This window comes from Elephantulus edwardii, unplaced genomic scaffold, assembly GCF_000299155.1.
Source record: "Elephantulus edwardii isolate Elephantulus edwardi_28Jun2011 unplaced genomic scaffold, EleEdw1.0 scaffold00087, whole genome shotgun sequence".
In the NCBI taxonomy this organism is placed as follows: domain Eukaryota; kingdom Metazoa; phylum Chordata; class Mammalia; order Macroscelidea; family Macroscelididae; genus Elephantulus; species Elephantulus edwardii.
In genome coordinates this window covers 450,412-470,582 of record NW_006399837.1, presented here as the reverse complement: position 1 = coordinate 470,582, position 20,171 = coordinate 450,412, and the positions used below count along the sequence as shown (strand labels likewise).

The 20,171-nt window shown below is 52.8% G+C and overlaps 1 protein-coding gene across 2 annotated transcripts; it reads left to right on the top strand.

The window, feature by feature from the left end:
• Positions 1-383: 383 nt before the first annotated feature.
• Positions 384-17,482, top strand: PTPRN (protein tyrosine phosphatase, receptor type, N). Of its 2 annotated transcripts, XM_006890252.1 has the most exons (23): positions 384-498; positions 1,809-1,859; positions 2,091-2,204; positions 3,829-3,925; positions 4,671-4,929; positions 5,011-5,368; positions 5,769-5,900; positions 6,439-6,474; positions 7,094-7,346; positions 7,527-7,613; positions 7,914-7,993; positions 8,198-8,262; positions 8,845-9,063; positions 9,476-9,676; positions 9,772-9,919; positions 10,074-10,147; positions 10,368-10,445; positions 10,559-10,678; positions 12,309-12,475; positions 16,219-16,272; positions 16,982-17,046; positions 17,136-17,209; positions 17,411-17,482. In XM_006890252.1, the coding sequence occupies exons 1-23, from the start codon at positions 384-386 to the stop codon at positions 17,480-17,482; spliced, it is 2,919 nt and encodes a 972-aa protein (XP_006890314.1). The 2 variants fall into 2 exon arrangements, with proteins under 2 accessions (XP_006890314.1, XP_006890315.1); XM_006890253.1 differs by lacking the exon at positions 7,527-7,613.
• Positions 17,483-20,171: the final 2,689 nt, after the last annotated feature.

Below are 20,171 nucleotides of genomic sequence, written 5' to 3'. Positions count from 1 at the left end.
AGTCCTCTATCAAGTTATCTCCTACTGTATCTTTCTGAGCCCCCAGCCAGCTATAACCTTTTTACCAACCTTAATAATAGGAAATAGTTTGATCACCTGGGAATTCTAGAGATGTGTCTACTATTTGGTGGGGTGGGTAGGAAGGATGGGTAGTTACCCCCTCAACATGGGGCTCTTACGCCACGTGTGACGCAAATCTGCGTAAGAGCCGTGGGTGGGAATGTCGTCACCATCCACCCGCGATTGGCCGGGTTGCCTTAAGAGGGGCGTGCAGGCTCCGCCCGGTGGGTGGGAGTGGCAGGCCCCGCCTCGGTCCCTCTGCGGGGCTCCGGCCAGCGTCGTTGCGGCTTCGCCGGTTGAGGGAGCGCGCTGAGCCGGGAAGGATGCGGCGCCCGCGGCGGCCTGGGGGACCTGGGGGCTCCGGGGGTCTCCGGCTGCTCTTCTGCCTCCTGCTGCTGGGCAACCGCCCAGGGGGCTGCAACGCCATTAGTGCCCACGGTCAGGAGAAAACCTGGGGGGAGGGGAGAGGGAACTGGGGGCAAAACTTGGGGGAGGGGGAAGAAGGGGAGTGTCCCAGAGTGGGACGCTCATGTAGAATCTGTGCGCAGGCTGGGGCAAAGGCTGACATGAGGATGGGAGGGCATCTGGGAGGGAAAGGGGCGTAGGCCGGAGGTGGGGCTCTGAAGATGGGGGCGGGACCTAGAAGAAGCGGTTGCAGGGGAAGACTGTGGGTTCCGGAGGAAGATTTGGGGTGTATGTACGTTGGGAGACCTAGAGCTGGGATAGGAGACCACAGCAGAAGCGAGTAGCTCCAGGGTTCCAGGCGGGTGGAGGCAGGTGCCGCGCGTTGCAAGATGAAGCTAAGACAGAACCTGGAACTCCGTGTCCAGGGCCGTGGGCATCGGTCCGGTTCCCATAGAGAACTGGGAAGACAAGGGTCAGGGCCTCTCTCTACGACTAGAGGAGTCTGACTGCTGCGTCCTGGTCTCCGTGTCCATTAAGAAGGGGAGCTGCGGAAGGGAGCGGAAGAGGAAGCCGAGGGAAGGGTCCCCCCTCCCGCGCCCCTCCCCACAGCCGGGCCTGGTGCTGACTCACGTCGGGCGGACGGAGTCAGCGCTGACTCACGGGCTGGGGGCGGGTGGGGGGAGGGAGCCGCACGGTGGACCGGGCACAGCCCCGCCATCGGGCGCCCTCTTTCCCCACCTCGGCTGGAAGGCCAGCGCTGGGTACTTCCTGTGGCTCGGGGTGGACAGTGGGACAGAGCGGAGCGGTCAGTTCGCCCTGTTAACCCCTCCTTGCCGCACGACTGCCTCTGAAGAGCCCCTAGCTGAGGCCGGCTCGGTACTTCAGCACCATGGACAGCGCCCGCTGCTAATAGCGGGGGTGTGGCCTGGATCACTCCTTTTTCTTTTGAGTGTCCGGCCAGATGCCCAATGGTGTGCGGAGGGGTGTGTGTGTGTGCCTGTGCGCTCTCTACAATTTCTACTTCCGGAGTTGGTTTCCCCGTAATTTGTTCCAAAACTCTTGCACAGTAATTCTGTGAGAGCAGGCATAGGATGTCCCACCACCTCTCTTCCCGTGCACCTGGAAGGTTAAGCAAACCGAGGCTTTTAGGAAAAGGATGTAGGTTCACAGATGCCAGAACTCCAAAACCAAGCCCCTTGCTGCCTTCTCGTAAGAACGCTAGGCCTCTTTATTTAAAGCTTTTCTTACAAGGGCGGGCCCCAGTTCTCCTTTTCCCAGCCTAACTGTCCCTCTTGATGTCCACTCTGTGGTGTCTGAGCCTCGACTCACCTGTCCCACTCCAGGTTGTCTGTTTGACCGAAGGCTTTGCTCCCACCTTGAAGTCTGTATTCAGGGTGAGTGAGACCAGGAGTCACAAGGAAGGGGTGGGTGGGCTGTGGGAACATAGTAAGAAAGTAAAGAGAAGAGGACTGGGAGGAATGTGGGGTCCTGGGCTTCGCGAAGGGGCTGGAGAAACAAGATCTTCTGAAGCCAGAAGAGGTGGCAAGAGTTCTGTTTGCTTTCAAACTGGACTTTGGAGGGCCTCTTCTCCAGGCACCTGCCTTAGGCACCTTTTGTGCTCTTAGATGGCTTGTTTGGACAGTGTCAGGTGGGAGTGGGGCAGGTCCGGCCCCTTCTGCAAGTCACCTCTCCAGTTCTCCAGCGCTTACAAGGCGTGCTCCGACAGCTCATGTCCCAAGGTGAGACCTGGGTGCACGAGAGAGACTTGGTCACGTCTGGGTAGGGGAGTGACCTGAAGCATAGGCTTTCTCCTGTCCTAAACACTAATCATGAATAATTCCTATCACTCTCACTTCTGGAATCTCATCTTCCCAGACCTTGATGGAGAAGGAGATAAGTGTGGAAGGGGGGTCCTAGAGATAAGCTTTCATGCTTGAACTCTGGAAAGACCCAGCAGAGACTTGTAGAAGAAGCTCTTGGGAAAAGCCAGCTTACATCACTTTGTGTCTAGCCCCACTCATTGAAATTGGCAGAGTGCTCAAGAGCCAGGAGTAGGGGACACTCAGCCAGGAGAATATCACACCCATCCAACTAGTGGGAAATAGGAGGAATTTCTGACAAGATGGCCTTGAGTAGGTAAGAATTCAATGCGTAAATGAAAGAATTGCCTTTAAATAGGAGCACAAATAGTCTGCCTAGTGTTCATAGGCAAGAAGACAGTCTGGAGATCTGGCATGGAGGTAGATTCTAGAATATGGGTTAAGAGCAGCATTAATCATACGTTCAAAACAGAAGGTGGAGAAAGGAAGATGATTCCTTTGCAATATGTGACCAATCATTCCTAAGAACAATTTCATGAGAGGGAAGGGTAAACAGGAAGAGCTACTTCAGCACAAGATGATAGTGATGATAATGACAAGAATGATGATCACATTAATTGCTTTATGCTTTAGAGTTTTTTAATACTTCAAAGTCTCTGAACTTATCTCCACACTAGCCCCAGAAAATACCTATTAGTCTCACATGAAAAATGTAACAATTAGACAAGCTTTGGTGGCCTAGAGGCAAGAAGCTGCAATGCAGTCCCAGAGGTGTGTGGTTCAAATCCACCAGATGCTCTGCTGGAGAAGGAGGGACAATCTCTTCCTGCACCAGTCACATCCAAATTGATGGTACACACACACAAAAATAATAATTTTTTAAAATATTTGTTAAAAAATGTAAAAATTATGATCAACAAAAAGGGCAATAATATAAGCAGTAATTATTATAATGTTAAATAATAATATTTCATTAAGTGACAGGCATATTATAAGCATTTGATCTATTCTATTAATATTTTAATTATCACAAAAATCTTAGAAAGTGTTAGGGAGCTCTGGTGGCTTAGTGGCAAGAAGCTGCACTGCAATCCCAGAGGTACGCTGTTCGAATCTACCAGATGCTCTGATGGAGAAAGAGGGAAAATCTCCTCCTGTACCAGTCAGATCTGATTTGATGGTACACACACAACAAATAATAAAATAAAATTAAAAAAAAAATCTTAGAAGGTGTTAACCTCAATTTTACGGATGAGAGAATTGAGGTTTAGAGAAACTTGGGTTACTTACCCAAGGTCGAAAAATTTGCAGGTGGTATAGGCAGGATTCAAACATAGGTTGTCCCCCTCTAAAGTCTGTACCTAAGGGAATAAAGAGGAAACAGATCAGGTCACCCGTCAGGTCTCCAGATCCTCCCTACAATACCTGCAATGCACTCAGTGTGGCAGGGGAGAGGCACTGTTCCAATTCCCCACTGGTCCTTTAAGAGGTAGCCCTCAAGATGCCCCAGGAGTCTACTTCACCACATCCTGTCCCCTGGCAGGATTGTCCTGGCATGATGATCTCACTCAGTACGTGATTTCCCAGGAGATGGAGCGCATCCCCCGGCTTCGCCCCCCACAACCCTATCCAAGGGACAGGTAGGCAAGCCTTTCTCAACTTGAACATGGCAAGGCTGGTGAGCTGTGGCTGTCCTGTAGGACAGAGGAAAGAAGAGTCAATGTCAGCAAACTGTATAGATAAAAGCAGCTCAGGAATGGTTACTCTCTTGACTCCCACACGCTCAATAGGCACTGAGCTCATCCCTGGGGATCCAGCAAAACAAGGGCATTAAAGTTCAATGCTTTAAATTACTTTTCAATTAAAGTTTTATTACTAGGTGAAGTTAAATATGGCACAGGACCATCATTTAGGGGGTTAAGACCTCTTAAGGTGTTGTTCAGACCCTGCAAAGCAGAGGAAATCCATTGAGGCCCACAGCACACAAATGAATCCAGCGTGAAAGGGCACAAGAAAGAGCAATCCTGAATGCTTGAATATACACATGTGGAGGGTCAGCTGAGGGGACACCACAGACACAGGCCACTGGAGGAACACAGCCACAACTCATCCAGAGGGGTTTCCGATGCCCTCATCTACTTTTCTGTCCTGTCCAGCCCCAGCCTTCTGCTTCTCTAGCCTCTGCAGCTTGGGGGTAAGCGGGGGGGGACGGGGACCTAGGCATGTTTATCATGAAGGCATAGGACATCTGCTCGGGCTGTTTGTCTCTTCCCCAGTGCTGCTCCCTTCTCCCCCAAAGCTTCCTCAATTGTCATGACATCAGACCCAGTCTCAATGTAAAGACTGTCTGACTCCCACTATTTCTGCTTTTGCTTTCCTCCTCAGATCTGGCTTAGCGTCTAGGAGACCTGGCCCTGGGGAGCTGCTTTCAAAGGGCATGCCCACTGGCCCTGCCCCTGCAACCCAGCACCTCCTTCCTCGGCCTTCAGCAGGTGGGGGTGGAGCTGGGGCAGGCTCCTCCCTGTCCCCCCTGCAGGCTGAGCTGCTGCCCCCTCTCTTGGAGCACCTGCTGTTGCCCCCACAGCCTCCTCACCCTGCCTTGAGTTATGAAACCGCCTTGCTGCAACCCTACCTCTTCCACCAGGTGAGCCCTGGACTCCAGTCCTGCCCCACTCAGTCCCCCAGCCTGACTTCTGCTCTTACTGGGATCTCTGGTTTCCTACAGTTTGGATCCCGTGATGGCTCTCAGGGCTCAGAGAGCTCCCCAGGGATGGTCAGTGTCGGCCCCCTGCCCAAGACCAAACTCCCTGCCCTCCTCAGCAGAGCTGCCTCCAAGGGCATGTTTGGGGCCCACCCTAGCCTCTCCTATGGGGACCCTCCAGGGCCTTCACCTGCTCAGCTTTTCCAGGATTCAGGGCTGCTCTACCTGACCCAGAAGCCTCCAGCGCCCAGCAGGGCCAGGGTGCCAAGGCTTCCAGAGCAAGGGAGCAGCAACCAGGAGGTTGCAGAAGATTCCTCGGAGGGCTATGAGAAGGAAGGACCAGGGGCTCGTGGAGAGAAGCCTTTCCCAGCTGTCCCGCCAGGTAGCAGACTCCTCAGCACCCACCTGTCTGCCGGTGGGGGCCACCTGGGGCATCTTCCCATCTGTCCATGTACTTACTAGCATGCCCAGAATATCATTCATGCACTGATCTGGTGCCTACAGTCAGTCTGATCTGTGCTAGGCCCTGGGGATACAATGGAGCGGCATGACCCTTGAGAGTCAACGTGTCCAGGTGGGCCTGACATGAAGTCTTGGTCTCCGGGAAGGTTTTTTTGTTTCCTTGTGTACAAGGAAGGGGAGGATATCCTTATCCTGGTGTTTGAGACATTCCAAAGGCTAATTCTCACCCATCTTCCACTCACCCATCTTCCACTCACCCATCTGCATCCCGTAAGTTCATCCCACCATGAGCACTAAGCCCAGTGTCTGGCTCCTGGCAGATGTCGCTCTGCAGAGACTGGCGGCTGTGCTGGCAGGCTATGGAGTGGAGTTGCGTCAGCTGACCCCAGAACAACTATCTACCCTCTTGACCTTGCTGCAGCTGCAGCCCAAGGGGGCAGGAAGAAACCTGGGTAAGTGTCCAGGCAGAGGGACTAGCCACTCCTGGCAGGGACCAACCTCTTTCCTCTCTTCTCATGACCACACGAAGCAGCCTGGAGGGGGAAAATTAGGGTCACAAGAAAAGAGTTCTTTTGAAACCCAGGGTCACTGCCAGCCAAGACCAAGGAGCAAAGAGCAGTGTGGTGAGTTGAGGAGTCAGGTGAGGAGAGGACTGGAGGGTAGAAGTAACAGAAAAAGAAGCCAAGGGTTGATGTGATCAGCCAGGAGGACACCCAGAAAAATGGTTAACGATAATGTGTCCAGTGCTAAGGAGAAACCAATAAACAATAAGCATAGAACAAAGCGGAGCTTTGAATGTTGTGGCCAGTGGCAGAGGGAGGGGTTAGAAAAAACAATTAGAAGGGAAGTGAGACCATGCTTGGAGTCAGACCAATAAGAGGGCTCGGCCAGTGTCTGAGAAAAGAGGCCACCGCAGAAGCCCTCTCACCCACTGTGTCCTGTGGGCCAACCCTGACCTTTTGCTATTCTCACCCTTCCCAATTCCTACAGGTGGGGTAAATGCTGGAGCTGACATCAAGAAAGTGAGTCCCCCGCATCTCCTTGATCCTTAAAGTGCCCCACAGTGCTCTCTCTTGTCTCCGGATCAGGAACCCTAATCCATACCCAACCCCTTATCTTGCAAATGGGGCAGCCAAAGGCCCAGACTGTGAATCATTGCCTCAGTCTCACATCAAGTGGGACCCAGCTGGGTGCAGAAGCTGATCATGAGTCAGGCTTTCTCATTGGCTGCTCTTTTCACTGCTGTCCTTCAAACCATCCTCCAAGGAGCCTGAGCAGAACAGGGCTGAAGTAGACAGGCTCCCGGTCCCTGTAACTTGAAGAGAGAGCTCTTGGCCACGTTGGACAGCACTAAAAGCTATTTCGCCCTTACCATAGTTTCCCTTGCTTGGGTATATTCTCTGTGAGTCTAATCCCATCCCAATCCAGGCCCACTCTTGCTCATTTATTTATGCATTCACTCATCTATCTGGCTACAATTTGCTGGTGGCTCTGTCATGGACCCCAGGGAAGAAAGACAAGCAAGTCCTAAACTCTCTTGTGGGAACTAATAGTCTAAGAAGTAGGCCTCCCCTCTTCTCCCCACTCTCCACATCGAAGTCCAGGCCTGGTCACACTGATCTGATCTCTTCCAAACAGACAACAGAAGAGGAGGAGATACAGGGTGCAAACACAGCAGCACCCCCATCCCCCACGGCCCCCCTGCCTGGACACCCCACCTCCAGTAACGCCCAGCAAGTACTGAGCTCCCCAGAGTCCTCCAAGGCTGCTGACCTCCCTGTCACACCTGTCCTGCTGGAGAAGAAAAGTCCTCTGGGCCAGAGCCAGCCCACAATGGCAGGGCAACCCTCTGCTCGGCCTTCTGCCGAGGAATATGGCTACATCGTCACTGACCAGAAGTAAGAGTCCTGCTGGGGTCATCTCTCCAGGCTCCTAGAGCAGGAAGCAGCAGACCAAAATCCAGATGTAAAGGAAAGAGGGAGGTGATGGGTTGCTCCGCACTTCAAGGGGTGGCCTATTACAAGAAGAGACTGAGTGGGGCCCTCAATTGTCTTCCTCTGTCTGCTCCCCACCTCCAGGCCGCTGAGCCTGGCTGCAGGCGTGAAGCTGCTGGAGCTCCTGGCTGAACACGTGCACATGTCCTCGGGCAGCTTTATCAATATCAGGTGGGACTGGTGTCTTGCTGGGGTGTCTGGGATCTAGGAGATAGCTGGAGAAGGAAGTGGCTAGAGGGGCCCGGAGAAAGATGAGAAGAGTTCTGGGCAAAGGGCCAACATGGGTCCGAGAGATGCTTCCAGCTGTACATCTAGCCCCATCCGATGCCTTCCTGGCCTCAGACACCACTGCTGGGCATCTTGGATGAGCTGCACCCTCATTCTCTAATGAGGACAGGCCCAGCTCCAGACTCGCTCCTAGAATCTTGGGTCTCAGGTTGATGAGACAGTGACATAGCTCCAATTTGGCAGTGTGGTGGGACCAGCCCTGACATTTCGCATCCGGCACAATGAGCAGAACCTGTCTTTGGCTGATGTGACCCAGCAAGCTGGTAAATACTGCCCTGACCTCAACCTTGGCCTTGGCCTTGGCCCCAGTCCACGTGGGATAGACCTAGGCCTGTGGATGATGCTCCCCTGATATATTCCAAGCCTACATGGGTCCTCCCGCCATCTGGCACAGCATGACATAGGATGGGGACCGTAAGGAGTGGCCCATGTGGAGCTGGAGAGCCTGACTCACATCCTCTCTATAGGGCTGGTGAAATCGGAACTGGAGGCCCAGGCAGGGCTCCGGATCTTGCAGACGGGAGTGGGACAGGTATGAGCTACCTGGAGATTCAAAGCCCCAGAGGGCTGGTGTCCCTTACCACCTGACAGAACTGGAGAAGTGGAGCTGAAGCATCATTACCTGGCCGCCTTGCTAGTTTCGCCAAAGCACCCACCCCTTCCCCGTGCAGTTTTCCTTAGGACCAGCAGATGGCGACAGTGATTCCTCTTCCCTGACCACGCTGAGTTCTATAATAGTGCTGTATCCTTGGCAAGAACTAGCTGAGATGCCCTTGGCCTTCTGGAGAAAATTACAAGGGAAGTCCTTGGGCAGAAAGGACATTGTACTCAAAATATATTTCCATTCTGCATCCAACATTGATGCCTCACTTTCTACTTTTCAATTCCTTAGAGAGAGCATTGCTCTCTCCACTTTTAAAACCAAATCTCTGGCACTGAAGTGTGGTTGAATTAGCGCGCTGACATTTGAAAAGGGGAATCTTAAGTTCCTCCGAGTGCTTCTCTCTGTCCCAGCAAGCTCCTGCCCTCCCAGCTTTTCCCAGGGCACGTCCCAGCAGGGTGGCACAAGCAGGGGTGAGGAGCAGCCTCCATGATTCTACCCTTGTTCCTGCAGAGGGAGGAGGCTGCCGCAGTCCTTCCCCGGCCAGCCCACGGCACCTCTCCCATGCGCTCCGTGTTGCTTACTCTGGTGGCCCTGGTGGGCGTGGCTGGGCTGCTGGTGGCCCTGGCCGTGGCTCTGTGTATGCGGCAGCATGCACGGCAGCGGGACAAGGAGCGCCTGGCAGCCCTGGGGCCCGAGGGCGCGCATGGGGACACCACGTTTGAGTACCAGGTGTGTAGCCCCAGAAACTTGCTGAGGACAGGAACTGGAGTGGTTCTGGGAATCTAGGTCTTGCATGGGGTGGGATTGGAACATGGATGGCGAGTGAGCTGGAAATTGAGAGCTATTCTAGCAGAGACTGGAGGAGCTCCCGTGGAGCAAGTACGGGTGCATTTTGGATAGGGTGGGAATTGGGAACAGAGATTCTGAAAGTTCTCAGTGCTGACGTTCTGGAGGTCTGGCCTCTGCTCTGTAGTGTCTAAGGGTGTCTTAAGTACCACCCATGCAGAACTGCTTTGACAAGGATGGAAGGCCCTACTCCAGGACATAAGGGTTCCCCATCAAGTCAGTGAAGACCTAGAACTGAGCCCAGGACCCTTCTGGAAAGGCTTTAGGGGACCCTGGGCTCCTGGTTATCCTGCAGGACCTCTGCCGGCAACACATGGCCACGAAGTCCCTGTTCAATCGGTCCGAGGGTCCGCCGGAGCCCTCACGTGTGAGCAGCGTGTCCTCCCAGTTCAGTGACGCGGCACAGGCCAGCCCCAGCTCCCACAGCAGTACGCCCTCCTGGTGCGAGGAGCCAGCACAGGCCAACATGGACATCTCCACAGGGCACATGATCCTGGTCAGGACTGGGCTGGGGCAGGACGGGGCACGGCAGGGTGGTGTGAGCGGCGGGGCTGGCCTGCAGGCCCGAGCCAGGCTGTGGTGACCCCACAGGCATACATGGAGGACCACTTGCGGAACCGGGACCGCCTGGCTAAGGAGTGGCAGGCCCTGTGTGCCTACCAGGCAGAGCCGAACACCTGTGCCACCGCCCAGGGGGAGTGCAACCTCAAAAAGAACCGCCACCCTGACTTCCTGCCCTGTGAGTGAGCCTGGCTGGCCAAGCTAGCCCAGCCCCCTCTATGGGGTGTTCTAAATATGCCTGGGGGGAGGGTCTGAGCTCCTGGCTCAGGATGGGTGGCAGGGTGCCAGGATTTCAATGACCAGAGCGGACATCTGGGGTGGGCTGTGTGCAGATGACCATGCCCGCATCAAGCTGAAGGTGGACAGCAGCCCTTCTCGGAGCGATTACATCAACGCCAGCCCCATCGTGAGTGGCCTGGCTCCAGCCTTTACCTCTGCCCCATCCTTCTTCTTCCCTGAGCCCTGATGTATAAACTCCATTCACGGTGGCCACCACTATTCCATCCGGGTATCCTGGCATGAAAACAAGGGGATCAGGCTCCCCAGACCCTCTCACTCTCATTAACCAGGGCCTCCCTGCAGTAGAAGGCCTCTCCTGACTCATGATGTATCTTCCCTGCCCTCAGATTGAGCACGACCCTCGGATGCCAGCCTACATCGCCACCCAGGGCCCGCTGTCCCACACCATTGCAGACTTCTGGCAGGTGGGTTCTTGGAAGGAGATGTCTCTGGGGACTAGATGGCCTTACGGCCATCCAGATTAACCAGGTGTTAGTGAGGTTAAAGGGGTACAGACCGTGGCTTCTTCTGTCCCTAGATGGTGTGGGAGAGTGGCTGCACCGTCATCGTCATGCTGACCCCACTGGTGGAGGATGGTGTCAAGCAGTGTGACCGCTACTGGCCAGACGAGGGCTCCTCCCTCTACCATGTATACGAGGTTAGTGGGACTGTGAAACTGAGACAGGGGAGGAGGGAAAGGGGATGGTGGAGTGTTCGTGAATACATGAACATATATAAGTCCACAAACATTTCTACAAGTACATGTGTGTCCTGTCTATGCCGAAAAAAGAATGTGAGGAGTGTATGAGGAAGCGAAGGAGCCCTGGTGGTGCGGTGGTTAGGTGCTTGTCTGCTAAGCAGCTGGCGTTTCAAACCCCCGGGAAGACGATGTAGCAGCTGGCTTCTGTAAAGGTCACACCTTGGAAATTATACAGGGCACTCCTACTCTGTTCCGCAGGGTTGCGATGAACTGGAAGTTATTCAGTTGGTAAAGGGTTTGGGTTTAAAAGACAGCGTACAGAATTAAAGCTTTAAAACCAGCAAAGTCGAGGTAAGAAACTAAGAGCCAAGAATAAACGAGACAGGGAAGACAATAGATCCAAGATCAAGGGAACAACCTGTTTCAATTGAGCCTTAGTTCTGAGTTTCCTGGAGACAAAACAAAGAAATGTCACGAGTCCCACATGCTGATGATGGAAAATGGGAACAAATCTTTTCATCCAGAGAGGGCGTGGGGAGGGGAAAACTCCCGCAGAAGAGGAAACCAGATCCTGGGCAGATGTAAGGATCATTCTCTGTTGAGATAAGAGACATCAGAAGCTTCTCACGACTAGATGAACTCTTATCATTTTCTCTTGTAGTGCAGTGGTTAAGCAGTTAGCTGCTACCCAGATGATTATCTGTTCAAAGCCGCCAACTGTTTCTGGAGGAGAAAGATGTGGCAGCCTGCTTCCATAAAGACTGTTTAGTTAGTTTGTCTCCAAGTTAGTTCCATCTCCGACTGGCCCTGTGTGTAAGGGAATGAGCCATTTTCCAGTGCTGAGCGACCCTCACAATCACTGCTGCCCCGGAAGCTTTGGGGGGCAGTTCTGGCCTCTGCTGCGAGGTCGAGGTCATTGTGAGCTGGAATCCACATGTTGGTGACAAGGTCTAACACTCGATAGTCAGCAGACAGCAGAGGAGGGTGGCTCAAGCTGGATTGGTTTGGGTTTTGTATGTATTGATCTTACTCACTGTTAAAGTATTTTTTTTTAATTTTTATTTTATTATTTTCTCTGTGTATGTACCGTCAAATTGGATCTGACTGGTACAGGAGGAGATGGCCCCTCCTTTTCTGGCAGAGCATCTGGTGGATTCGAACCGCATATCTCTGGGATTGCAGTGCAGTTTCTTGCCACTAGGCCACCAGAGCTCCCCTAAAGTATTTAAAAAAAAAAAAAAAAAACCTAATCAAAACATTATGGCATTTCATCTCAGTTTTTATGGTGCATGGAGCATGGCACTTGTGCTACGCTCCGTGAGAAGACCAATGAAAGAAAAGTGTAAAATAGTAGTGTGTCTAATTGGCAAAGCCAGCACCTGCCCTGGGCAGTAGTTACAGACAGGCTGCTGCAGAGACAGCTGGGACAGGTGGGTGCGGAAACTTGCCAGGGAATTTTGAATTTGTGTTGGCCTGGGAGCTGGGACATTTGCAGAGAGGGAGAAAGCGAGGTCTGGATGTGGAGGCTGGAGGGTTCCTGGTGTTTGTGGTCGCCGCCCTGCTCAGGCCCAGGTCCCCTCTTCCGCAGGTGAACCTGGTGTCGGAGCACATCTGGTGTGAGGACTTTCTGGTGCGCAGCTTCTACCTGAAGAACGTGCAGACCCAGGAGACGCGCACCCTCACACAGTTCCATTTCCTCAGCTGGCCGGCAGAGGGCACTCCGGCCTCCACGAGGCCCCTGCTGGACTTTCGCAGGTGGGGACCGCGGGCCCAGGGATGGGCTGGTGTTGGCCAGACTGGCAGATCCTCACCAAGTCACGCCTCCTTCCACTGTCCACTGTCTGCCCCTTCCAGAATTCCCACCAGGCCTGCTGATGCGTCCTCTCTTGCTCCATCTTTCCTCCTCACACCCCATCTCTGTTTCTGGGAGTCTCTGTAGTCTCCCCCTCACTCTTGCTTTTGTTCTGACCCCTTCTCTCCCTCCTTCGACCACCCCCAGTCCCCCTGAATGGCTCCCTTCATTTCTATGTCACCTTCCTCCCTGCCTCTCCCTCCACGCTTGACGCTGCTTCCCATCTCTCAGCTCCAGTCATCGTCCTGTTTGCTCTCAAGGTCGCCAGCCTGATTCTCTTACTTCCTCCGCCCCATTGGTCCTTTTCTAAGCTTTTCACTTCTCTTTCCACTCTTGTGTGTGCCGCCCATTTTCTCCTTCTCTTGCTCTTTCTCTGCCTCTGTCCACTATTTCCCTGGATTGCCTTGTCTCCTCTGCACCTCTCCCCTTCTCTGTCTCCTCTCTCCTCTCCTCCCGTCTTTGCATCTCTGCCTCTCTTTGTCTCTGTTTACTTGCCTGTGGCCTAGTGGTAAGGAATTGCCTTGCTAACCCAAAGGCATGCAGTTCAAATCCACCAGTAGCCCATGGGAGAAGGATGGGCAATCTCCTCCCATATGATTAACTGTCTCTGAAAGCACACTGGAGGGTCACCTATAAGTTGGTTCCAACTCAATGGCACACAACTTTCTCTACAGTTTTGTCTTTACCTACTTCTCTCTTCTGTCTGTGTGTAACATGAGGAAGGCCGAGTCTGACTTCCAACTACTTCACAAAGGGGAATAATCCCCATAAATAATATTTATAGTAACCACAAACATAACTACATGGTCAGGCATGCCACTCTACGTGCTCCTGCACCTATTCCTACTAATCATTGCGTTCAATGTTCACTGCAGCTTGACTCACAGAATTTACTCACAGTTGTGGGGTTTATTAGGGTAACAGGTTTGGGAGGAGGAGAGAGACAAAGACTATAACACAATACAGGTTTAGTCCAGCAGTCCCAAGCCAGATTCAAAAGCACAATTCCTCAATTAGTGAAATTTCAGGTTCAGTTCAGCAGCACAGATAAATTTCTGGTTTCCTTGATCATCCAGCAAACTTGATGTCAGACCACTTACAAGTCAGCTTTCCCTTCAATTATCCAGCAAACAAAATCTTTAACTCTGCCTCCATCTCCAGGGTTCCTCTGACTACACCTTGCTACAGTTACTTCACAACAGTGTCAGTCTCTTCACCTTTTCTCCACTAACATCTCTCACAGTGTGGAAAGTGCTCTCTTATATTGGTCCCACAGTTGTTGATGACCTAGAAGACGTGTCCACAGTTAAGGTAGCCGGAGACCATGCCCCAGACCATGCTGCAGACACCCCTGTCCTCCTCTGTGTCCTTCTCTCTCACTTCCTCCCATTTGTTTTGTTTGTCCTCTCTCCTCCTTCTACCCCTCACTCTTTGTCCTCTCTTCCCTCTGTCTGTCCCTTTCTCTCTCCCTTCTTCCCTCTGTCTGTCCCTTTCTCCCTCACAGATGCCAGTGCCACTTTTGCAGCTAGTATTTGCACTCCAGAAAAGTGATCACTGGCAGGTGTGGCTGCTGCACAAACAGCACAGACAAGCCATGTGGGAGAGCTGGGTGGGATGAGACGCTGAGGGAAGAAACAAAAAGAGTGTGGGAGGATCTCTGGTTCTTGGGAACAGTTTGTGTGCATGTGTATGTGTGTTGGGGCTGGGACATGAAGCTTGCTAAGAGACTTTATTTGTTTTGACATTAAAACAAAGACCAGGCTATGCCTCCAGCCTGTCCTCTCCCCTAGACAGGTAGCTGAGAAGTCTGTCACCAGAGCTTCTGCTGGGCCTCCACCAGCACTGAAAGCCTCCACCTGCCTTGTTGGCCCCTGTCTGACTGAACAAAGGGCGCAGGTGTGGGGGCAAAAGAGCTGGGGAGACTAGAATTCCATCAAAATGGTTTCTGATTGGGACCCCAGGTACCTAAGGCCCAGGCATCTTGAAAACAATTCCAGGGCTCTTATAACTAACGCCCACTTTGCACATTTTCAAATTCTGAGTGGAGTAGTACACCTTGCTTTAAGCCTGCACAAGTAAACAAAAAGATGTTATGTTTCTTTGCTTTAGACTGGGATCATGTAATCTCAATGTATCTGATCAGGATCAGACAAGTAACATACTGCCTAATAAATGCAGTGTCGTGAAGGTCACAAATTTTAAAAATATAAACAGTCTCACTTCTGTAGAGTCAGAATCTAAGTTGCAAGTCCCACAGGCCATTGGCCGTCTTCCCCTCAGAACCACTGGTGGATTCGAACCAACTGAGAGGCGTGACCTTTGGGTTCACAGCTCATCTCTCTATGTGGACTAGGCCACCAGAGCTCATTCAAGCAAAGGAGGTCTTAAAAAGTGACCCTGAGCAAGTTCCTTGACCTCCTGGTGTTTGTACCTATGAAATGAGGATGAAGACACATGCTTTAGATGTTGTTGGAGGTTTAATAGGATAAAACAGATCAAATCTAGCTTAAGTTCCTGGCATTCATTGATTAACTGGATAAACACTCAATTTATTCATTCCACCTACTACTTATCATCATCATCATTAAATGAGGGACTCTGGTGGCCCAGTCTGCAGGGAGATGCGTTGCCAAGCAAGCCAAAGGTTCTCTGGTAGTTCAAATCCACCAGCAGCTAATCTCCTCCTATGAGATTTACAACCTCAGAAATGCAATGATGGGGCATCAGCTATAAGTCAGTTCCAACTTGATGACACGTTTTCATGAAGCTTTTTAAGGAAAAATTATTCCAATTATTTGGAGCCACTGTTGTGATTCTTGTTCAATCTCATCCCTAATCAATGTTCTAAAAAGACATTGTTATTGTGTGCTGTCGAGTTGAAACCCATATCTGACCCCTTTAGTAGGTTGTCAGAAGCAATAAATGGACTCCTGTAAGCCATCCAGTCTCCTGGCCCTACAAGCCTAGGGAAGCCAGAGCAGAAGCCTAAGTTCCCAGCTTCCCCTGAAAATGGCCTGATGACGCCCTAAGTGCTTCTCCCCCGTCCGGGCCCAGACAGGGTATCATAGGTCTGTTCCTGATTCTCAAAGCAAGAGAGTCTTAAGGGGAAAGGCCAAAGGAGACTGGACCATTGAAGGAGAGCAAACCCATGACCCTGATCAGAGGCAGCAAAGGATATGAGGTCCAAACAGCCCCCAGACATGGTACCATTCAGTCACACAGCACCTAGGTTGTAAGACCAAAGCTGAAAGGTTGTCTTCCCCCACCCAAAACTACCCAACTCCGTTAGCTCTTTACACAGATTACCTGTGGATATGTCATCATTGTAAAAACCCTAAAGAGAAATGTGGAACTTGTCATTATCCCATTTTACAGATACAGAAGCTGAGGCTCAAAGAGGCTGAGCTAGTTGTTTCAGATGCATAGCTTGGGTACATGACTCGTAAGTAAGGCAAGCCTCTAGCCACCAAGAGAAGCCTTGGTTCTTTGCCTCCTGTCCTGACTCTGTTTCCTCTGGCCTCTCCCCTCCTCTGCCCTGGTGTGTGAGGAGCAAAGGCTAATGGAGAGGCTGCTGGTGTGGGTTTCAGTCCCCACCCCCAGCTCAGGTGCTGGACCCACAGATCCTTATACCCACTTCTTGTTGCAGGAAGGTGAATAAATGCTACCGGGGCCGCTCCTGCCCCATCATCGTGCACTGCAGGTACGTGGAGAAGGGTGTGCGACAGGGTGGGACAAAGCTGAGAGGGCGCCCCCTCTCTGCAGGTCAGTCAGTCTCCCATGCTCGCTGCGGGCCTCTCCCCTGCACACCTGCAAACCATAGCCTGTGGGCCAGATCCAGCATGCTGCCTGCTTCTTTAACCTCCTAGGAACTGAGAATGGTTCCTAAATGGTTGAGGAACACACACACACACACACACACACACACACACACACAAAGACACCGACAGACTCTGTGGCAGCGCAATTACTACTTACTGTCTGGGTCCATGGGAGCTCTGGGTGGAACTCATTGTATGTTGTGCTGCTAACTTAAAGGTCAGCAGTTTGAATCCACCAGTTGCTCCTTGGGAGACAGATTGGCTGCCAACCCCCTGGGCAGTAGTGGGTCTGGCATGTTGGGCCATCACCCAAGAGTGCGTTTAACAGAAGCCTGATCCGAGGCTGGAGTGCACCAGGCCCCTTCCTCCTGCCCTCTCCATCCCAGGGTCTCCAGGCCTCTCCTTTGTGGTTGTCCAGTTGCCCAAATGACACCTCAGGGCTCACAGGGTCCCTCCGCTCAGACCATGCATGCACCCCTAAGGCCACTCTTTGTGGTCAGCCCTCTTCCCTCCTCCCCTACCTGACCTCTGCCCCTCAGACTCCTTCCCTCCTTCCTCTGCTGGGCCCTGACCCTCTGCCTTCTGTTTCAGTGATGGTGCTGGGAGGACTGGCACCTACATCCTGGTCGACATGGTCCTGAACCGCATGGCCAAAGGTAAGCCCCCCTCCCCTGAGGAGCCCACAGCCCACAGGGCTGTGAGCGTTCTTGGAAGGGCGCCTGAACAGCTCTGCTCCCATCTTCAGGTGTGAAAGAGATCGACATTGCGGCCACCCTGGAGCACGTGCGTGACCAGCGGCCCGGCCTTGTCCGCTCCAAGGTGACCATGCCTCCTTCCCCAACACCCACTTCCAGTCACCCCCAGAATCAGCAGCAGCCTGCCTCCTCTGGACCAGCACCCAACCCCTCCCCAACACTCCCCAGGTTTCCAGGAAACACTCTCAGGCCCCTCTCCAAGGGCCTGCTGGGCTGAAGCAGGGGTTCCCTGCCTCCTGACCCTGTTCCTCCTGCCCGTCCCCAGGACCAGTTTGAATTTGCCCTGACCGCCGTGGCAGAGGAGGTGAACGCCATCCTCAAGGCCCTGCCCCAGTGAGCCCACCCCTCAGCAGGCACCCAGCCTCTGTCCTCTGTGCCATGTAAGCATCTGTGTACCTGCTGTGACACCCCTGCCTGCCACTCCGATCCCTCTGAGCAGGCCTGGCCCTTCCACGAGGCGTACGTAGTAAGGAAGCAGAGGCAGGAAGGGCGGGCACCCTCCTGGGCGCTGGCAGCTGGCCAGAGACCAAGGACGTGGGCTGCAGTTCTCTGCTGAGCCTTTTTCTGCTTCGGTCCCCTGGCCTCCACCTCCTGGCCCAGAGGTGCCCCATGTGTGTCCCCTCCCCCCAGGCGTGCCCAGGAGGGGTGTCAGGCCTCAGGTCCCGGCTCCCTCTCCCCTCCTGCCTGCCTCCGCCTTCAGGCTTCCTCCCACCATGTGCTGCTGTGCAATCTTTCCCTATCTGGCTCTGTTTCTAGAAAAATCTACTTTTGTATCAATGTGAATAAAATTAGTGTGTCATCTGTGTGCTGCACTCTGGGATCCCACGCATTTCTGCTTGTTCGCAGCCTCTGGCCTGGCCTGTCTGGACCCAGAGCGGTGGCGTCGGGTCCTCCCAGGGGGAGTGGTGTATTCATAGCTGAGCGGTGGTTATTTTTATATGATGCCTTCCATGTGCCAGGCAGTCTCCACAGTGCCTGGTTTCATTTGCACACCACCAGTACCATGTGGGTACTGTTATTAGATGCCTTCCATGTGCCAGGCAGTCTCCACAGTGCCTGGTTTCATTTGGACACCACCAGTACCATGTGGGTACTGTTATTAGCCCCACTTTACAGATGGATAAAATGTTGCATTGGACAGATAAGCAACTTGCCACCAAGGGAGTATGACTGTTAAGTGGTAGAGCTAGGACTCTTAACTGGCACTTCCTCCCATGCTGCATAGGCCCCTGGTCGGTACCCGGGCAGCTGCTGTGTACCTCAGGCATGGGAGATCTGCAGCAAAGGCCCTGTGAGACGAGAGCAGGTGCTCGCCAAGGGCAGAGGGCACCATCTCTTCCACCCTTGGCTTCCCCAACGCTCCACCCTGTCAATCTCAGTAGCAGCCCTCACCGTGGTCTAAGGTGGCTGTGGTGATGTTTGCTGTTGAGCTGGAACAAGCTCACAGCTGACCTTCTCAGAGGCAGTCAACTTGTCCATGCTTCTCCCGCAGAGCAGCTGGTGGGACTTGAACCGCATGCCTTTGGAATTGTTGCACAGCTGCTTACCACTAGGCTACTGGAGCTCCCTAAGGTGGTAAATGTAGAAACGGAACACAAAGTGCCTTGGGCCTGAGCCCACCTGGGACTCGAAGAGTCACTCGACCATGTTGAGAGGTGCAGACTCCTCAAATGAAAAGGCCAACACCATCCCTCTCAAGCAGGAAGAGGGGGGACCAGCTTGGACACCACAGGCCCCGCCTACTGGCTCACTTGCACTCTGCTGACCCTCAACTCCAGCTGTTTGTTCTCAAAGACTACAAGTAGGAGTAGGGGAAATGGCCATTTGACAAACTTCCAGAAGATTCTCTTTTGTCAGAGGTGTCCATTTCTCTTTTGGACCAGTCTGCTTTTTATGCTCTGATAAAAATCTATCACGGGCTCTTTGTCTATGTGCAGGAGAAGCAGATTACTGATCCAGGGAGGAAAGGAGGGCGAGCCAATGTGGCGCTCTCCCGTCAAGAAAGGGCACCTCTGCAGAGCCGGATCCGTGAGAGAGGCATCTGGATTCTCCTCCCTGAGCCCTGTGATCTTGCTGGATCCTCGGTAGGGCTGACTGGGGCCAGTCCAGGCTCTGAAACCCACCACTGGTGGTGAGTGAGGAGGGAGATCTCAGCCTATGAACTTTAAAAATTAAACAAACCCATCAGATGCTCTGCTGGAGAAGGAGGAACAATCTCCTCCTGTACCAGTCAGATCTGATTTGACGGTACATGCACAAACACAAAAATAATAAAATTTTAAAAAATAATAAAAATTAAACAAACCCACTTCTATCAAGTTCATTCTCACTCAGTGACCTCACAGGATGGAGCAACACTGCGTCGGGGGTTCCCAAGGCTGCTACATTCATGGAAGCAGATCATTCTCCCAAGAAATGGCTGGTGGGTTTGAACCACCAATCTTTTGGCAGCTAAGCATCCTACTGCTGCTCTACCAGGGCTCCTTCCATGGACCTTGTTGTTGGAGGTAGTCAGCTCCAACTGGGAGTTACCCTATTACAATGGAACAAAACTCCACCTGGTCCTATACCAGCCTTGACATTTCTGCTGTGCTTAAGTCCACACAGCCACTGAGCCGATCCAACTCACTTCAAGGTCTTCCTCTCTGATCCTCTATGTCCTTTTCCAGGGACTGGGCCCTGTGATCACATGCCTGGAGTATGTGAGACAGTCTGCCCCCACCTGCCTCAGAAGTGTCCTTGTCATAGATGCTCACCACCTGCCACCTAATGTCGTCAGGCGTGCAGCTGTCTAGTTTGGTCTGGTTCTGGCTGTGCTGTGTCATTTGGGCAACAACAGGGTCCACAAGCAGCAAGAAAATCCAGGGGAAGCCCTTACATCATGGCAAGGATTAAGAAGGAGGACTCAAATGAGGCCTCCGGAGCGGGAGCAGAATGCAGGAATGTCTCAGGATTTAGCGGGAGCTGAGGAGAGCAACCTGGTATACAAAGGTAACTGCCCTGTCTGGTGGCTCAGTGGTAAGGAG